General features: G+C 39.2%; 1 protein-coding gene across 2 annotated transcripts in view; it reads right to left on the reverse strand.

The window, feature by feature from the left end:
- LOC126188096 (galactosylgalactosylxylosylprotein 3-beta-glucuronosyltransferase I) overlaps positions 1-4,191 on the reverse strand; it is a 40,558-nt gene extending 36,367 nt beyond the window's left edge. Inside the window, exon 1 of one of the 2 annotated variants that reach the window (XM_049929560.1) lies at positions 3,961-4,191. In XM_049929560.1, coding sequence (XP_049785517.1) covers positions 3,961-4,054 — 94 coding nt within the window. In that variant the 5' untranslated portion in view covers positions 4,055-4,191. The remainder of the gene's footprint in view (positions 1-3,960) is intronic. The other variant, XM_049929561.1, reaches the window with a different exon arrangement.
- Between the last annotated feature and the right edge of the window lie 1,809 nt (positions 4,192-6,000).

Raw genomic sequence — 6,000 nt, forward strand, 5'->3', positions numbered from 1 at the left:
TTCAGTGGCAGGAGGAACGGGACTTCTGGTCACGTGATTACAGGGTTATAAATACAAAATCAAATAGGGGTAATGCAGGAGTAGGTATAATAATGAATAAAAATAGGAGTGCGGATAAGCTACTACAAACAGCATAGTGAACGCATTATTGTAGCCAAGACAGGCACGAAGCCCACACCCACCACAGTAGCACAAGTTTATATGCCAAGTAGCTTCGCAGATGAGGAGGGGGAGATTGGGGAACTGTATGATGACAAAAGAAATTATTCAGGTAGTTAAGGGAGAAGAAAAATTAATAGTCATGGGGGACTGGAATTTGATAGTAGGAAAAGGAAGAGAAGGAAAAGTAGTAGGTGAATATGGACTGGGGGGAAGGAATAACAGAGGAATCCACCTGGTAGAATTTTGCACAGAGCATAATATAATCATAGCTAACACTTGGTTTAAGAATCATGAAAGATTCACAGTTAACATGTGGTTCCTCAAGAAAGGTTGTAAGTGTGGAAGATACCTGGAAACACTGTAAGGTTTCAGTTGATTATATAATGGTAAGACAGTGATTTCAGTACCAGGTTTTAAATTTTTAAGACATTTCCAATGGCATATGTGGAATCTGACCACAATTTATTGGTTATGAACTGTAGAAACTGCAAAAAGGCAGGAATTTAAGGAGATGGGTCCTGGATAAACAAAGAACTAGAGGTTGTAGTGAGATTCAGAGGGAGCATTAGGGAACGATCTACAAGAACAGGGGAAACGAATGCTGAAGAAGAATGGGTAGCTTTGAGAGATGTGAAGGCAGCAGCAGAAGTACGAAGCATGTATCACTAGGAGGCAAGATAGTTGCTACCTATAGGAAAATTAAAGAGACCTTTCCGAAAGCCTTAAGTTGAAACAAAGTCCTGGGAGTAGACAACATTCTGTTGGAGGTACTGATAGCCTTGGGTGAGCCAGCCATGACTAAACTCTTCCATCTGGTGAGCAAGATGTCCAAGACAGGTGAAATACCCTCATACTTCAAGAACAATATTATAATACCAATTCCAAAGAAAGCAGGTGTTGACAGGTGTGAAATTTCCAAACTATCAGTTTAATAAGTCATGGCTGCAAAATACTAATATGAATACTTTACAGAAGAATGAGAAAACTCTTAGAAGACAACATCGGGAAGATCGGTTTGGATTCTGGAGAACTGTAGGAACATAGGAGGCAATACTCATCATACGACTTCTCAGAGAAAATAGGTTGAGGAAAGGCAAACCCATGTTTATAGAATTTTTAGACTTAGAGAAAGCTTTTGACAATGTTAACTGGAATACTCTCTTTCAAATTCTAAAGGTGGCAGCAGTAAAATACAGGGAACGAAAGGCTATTTACAATTTGTACAAAAACCAGAAGACAGAGTTGAGGGGCACAAAAGGGAATCAGTGGTTCAGAAGGGAGTGAGAGAAGATTGTAGGCTATCCCTGATGTTATTCAATTTGTATATTGGGCATGCAATAAAGTACACAAAAGAAAAAAATTGGAATAGGAATTAAATTCCAGGGAGAAGGAATGAAAACTCAGATTTGCCGATGACATTGCAATTCTGTCAGAGACAGCAAAGAACTTGGAAGAGCAGTTGAACAGAATGGACAGTGTCTCGAAAGGAGGGTATAAGATGAACAACAACAAAAGCCACATGAGCATAATGGAGTGTATTCTCATTAAATCAGGTGATGCTGAGGGAATTACATTAGGAAATGAGACACTAAACAGTAAATGAGTTTTGCTATTTGGGCAGCAAAATAACAGATGACGGCCGAAGTAGGGAGGATATAAAATGGGTTGAAGTAGGGAGGATATAAAATGTAGATTGGCAGTGACAAGGGAAGTGTTTCTGAAGAAGAATAATTTGTTAACACTGAGTATAGATTTACGTGTAAGGATGTCCTTTCTGAAAGTATTTGTATGGAGTGCAGCCATACGTGGAAGTGAAACGTGGACAATAAACAGATTAGACAAGAAGAGGGTAAAAGCTTTTGAAACTTTTTGCTACAGAAGAATGCTGAAGATTAGATGGGTAGATCATGTAACTAATGAGAAGGTACTGAACAGAACTGGGGAGAAGAGAAATTCATGGCACAACCTGACTAGAAGAAGGAATCAGTTGGTAGGACACATTCCGAGACATCAAGCAGTCACTGATTTAGTACTGGACAGAAGCATAGGGGGTAAAAATCTTAGACGGAGACCAATAGATGAGTACATTAGACAGTCAGAAGGCTGAAGGTTGCAGTAGTTACTTGGAGATGAAAAGGTTTCCACAGGACAGTAGTATGGAGAGCCACATCAAACCAATCTTTCGACTGAAAACAACAACAGCAGCAGCAAGATACATGTAACTGCCCATTGTTATCACTAATGCTTTTACAATTTTTTCACTATAGAGTACATGTCCAACAATAGGCCTACACATACAACATGAATGGTATTACCACAAAAAAGTAATAGTTAGGACAGTTTTTAAATTCTGTTATTGTACAAATCGTCTTTTTCATGCAGGGTATATAAACACACTTTGTGACAACATATGCTTGTGATGGAAACATGTTAGATAATTGCAAACCCATGTATGTGTAACAAAAACAGACACTGGCAGCAGGTGAATTATTGCTGTTGCTTAAACTATTCCTTGCTATACACATTAAAAATATAATCTTAAATGGTGTTCTCATACCACACATCTCTAAATCGTAAGAATTCATTGCAACACTACTGTTGAAACTAGACCGTATACTCTGCTTGTGAATTTTCATTGAGGTATGGTACATTTTATGTTCACAAAACAACGGGCAATTTTAAGAACAATGAACGAGCAAGCGACAAGAAACCATGCGAACTTTTCTCTAATGATCTAAAAATCCTACCCCTTCCCTGCATTTATATATCAGACATAGTTACGCACACACTTTTACTCAAAACAAAACTGTCCACGATTACAGTAACAGGTCAAACAGTGACATACATGTTAATCATTGCAACACCACACTGCACCAAAAATGTGCATATCAGGCAGGAACAAAACTAAACAACAGATTATGCACGCACACACAGAATCTGCATATTTTATTAGCATTTTCGTGAGTTTTTGGCTTAATGCAACAAGAGTGCAGTTCACAACAGTTTGGAGGGTATGGATGTAGATGATAGCAAAGATGTGGCCTACTTATAACTCAGCACGAAACGACTTTTAGTAAGAGTAAGATTAAAAAATGTTTACATTTGACCGGCTTTAAACGCAAATACAATTAAATGAATATAAAATGCATGGGCTATGTTGCATAGGTTCGATTCTAGGCCTCATCATAAAATGAAGTATAATTCGATACGACCAATTAAAAAAAATCAAAACTTTTGACACCTATCCAGCAGAAGCTAGTAATTGCCATTGGAACGTAATGTAACACTCATCGTGTTCCGTGGTCCATCACGAAGAACTGCCACCGAACGAGCAAAGATACACAACACAGAGAATCAACAGTGAGATAAATTCTGCACGGTGTATTAACACTTACGTATCACCAAACTGTTTTTGCTTACACAGTATACAATGAACTCTGTAACAGTAGCCAAAGGGGTGCCCCTTCTTAATAAGTTACATATATGTATATTTACTACTGCTTGCTTAAAATTTACACGGATAAAAATGATATTTATCAAAGAACTGCGGTTAGTTACATCCTATAAGCATAGGAATCTCTTTTAAAGGAGCATTATCAAATGTCATTTCCTTAGCAAGCGTTTTGATCAGAATGGAAGCGTCCAATTAAATATGAGCACAACCGGCAAAGGTTTTTACCACATTGCCTTGTTTCCAATGAAATGAATACTTAATTAAATTGTGGCTGGAACACAAACACTTTAATACAACATAATTTCCTTACGACCGCTACAACGGATCGTGTCTGAAATACATACCTCTACTACTACTTCCAATGAAATATAGTACGAAGGCAAAGCACGCTATGCCTGTTAATATCCTCCATGCCCGCTGCTTTAGGCGGGATGTCATGACACAATTAAAAGAGCCTGTAGCAATGATTTTCACATAAAATTAGTGTTTGTACCACAACCTCCGCATGACACTTCCTCACCCGCCTCCTCCGTTGTCGAGCCTGCACTGACTGGTGACTACTGAAGCTAGTGTCTCTGGAAAAACCAGCTGCTGAGTATGCGCGTCAAGTTTCTGCGCGTGCCCACAGATGCTGCATTACCACGGTGAGCATAGATGATATGTACACGCACACGCGCACACACACTTTTTTGTCTAGCACCTGACGTGCAACAATCCACGGAGTTGATCCCTCACGAAAAGAACCGAAGTTGTTTAAACGTCTATGTGCTTGCTGTAATTAATATAATCTTATCCTCACGATTCCTATTGGAGCGATACGAAGGGCGTTGTAGTTTATTTCTAGAGTTATAATTTAAAGCCGCTTCTTGAAACTTTGTTAGTACAGATAAGCAGTATTCTGGGATAGGTCGCGCGAGTGATTTGTAAGCAAGATCCTTTGTAGACTGACTGCATTCCCCTAGTATTCTACCAATAAACCGAAGTCTGTACCGACGACTCAGCCTATTTGATTGTTCTGCTTCATATCCGCATTAAGCGTTACACCCATATATTTGTTGAGTTTACTGATTCCAGCTGTGACTCACTAATATTCAGCAGACGCATTGTTCAGAAGGTAGCTGCCTGACCCCTAGTGGCGCACGTGGTCTATTTTGTAATTACCAATCGAGTGTGTAATTTTCGTTGCCGTCGCGTTAAATTTTTGAAATGTGGTAAAAGTGTGAAGATTTTCTCCTTTTTGAACTAAGCCAGTACCATCAGAAATAAATGAATGAAGTTCAGAATACGGAAGAAGTTATGATTATAACAAGAATCCGAGGAAATAATGCACTGTACCTCAGGCACCTCCAGGAGAGTTAAATGATATCGGTCCACGATTAAGGCGCATTTTTTAAAATATTTGTGTAGTTTATATGCAAATAGTTCAAACAGGAGCGCAATTTAAAGTGCCACGAAAGACACGCACATCCATTGAAGACTAATTGTATCAACATTAAATGTCCAAACTGCGATATTTTGGTCCTTTCGAAGAAATGCTATTATGATCACTTATCAAATGAAACATGACGCGTCACTCGCAAGTGTTGCATAACTTACTGAACTCCCCTCGTATTACTTCCTTCCATATAAATCTCGCGTAATGACCGTAACGAGAAAATCCAAAGTATTAGAGCTATTAGAAAGAATTACCGATTATCATTCTTGCCATGCGCAATTCGCAAATGGAACAGGGAACTGTGTGACTGGATTGAAGAGTTTCTAGCAAACAGCACTCAGCATGTGATACTGAACAGAGAGAAGTCTTCAGACGTAAAAGTAGCTTCGGGCGTGCCCAAGGAAGTGTTATAGGACCATTGCCTTTGACGATATATATAAATAACCTAGTATATAAGGTAGTAAGTTCCATGAGGCTTTTCGTGGATGATACCGTTGTATACAGAAAAGTCGTAACGCTGGAGAACTATAGCGAAATGCAGGAATACCTACAGAGGATCGACGTTTGGTGCAGGTATTGGCAGTTACTTCTATAAAATACCTAGGAGTATGCACACGGAGCAATTTGTAGTGAAACAACAACATAACATTAATCGCGAGTAAGGCAAATACCAGACAGAGACTGATTGGAACAATCATGAGGAAATGTGATTCATCGACAAAGGAAGTAGCTTACAAACCACTCGTTTGTTCAGTGCTTCAATATTGCCCTGTACCAAATAGGATTGATAGCGGAAATAGAGAAGATCCAAAGAAGAGCAGCACATTTCGTGAGAGGTTCATTAGTAAGCGCGACATCGTTACGGGGATGCTCAGAACCTCCAGTGGCAGACTCTGAAAGAGAGGCGTTCTACTGTGAAGATTCGAGAGCGCACATTCCTAGAAAGTCA

This window comes from Schistocerca cancellata, chromosome 5 (genome assembly GCF_023864275.1).
Source record: "Schistocerca cancellata isolate TAMUIC-IGC-003103 chromosome 5, iqSchCanc2.1, whole genome shotgun sequence".
NCBI classification, from domain to species: domain Eukaryota; kingdom Metazoa; phylum Arthropoda; class Insecta; order Orthoptera; family Acrididae; genus Schistocerca; species Schistocerca cancellata.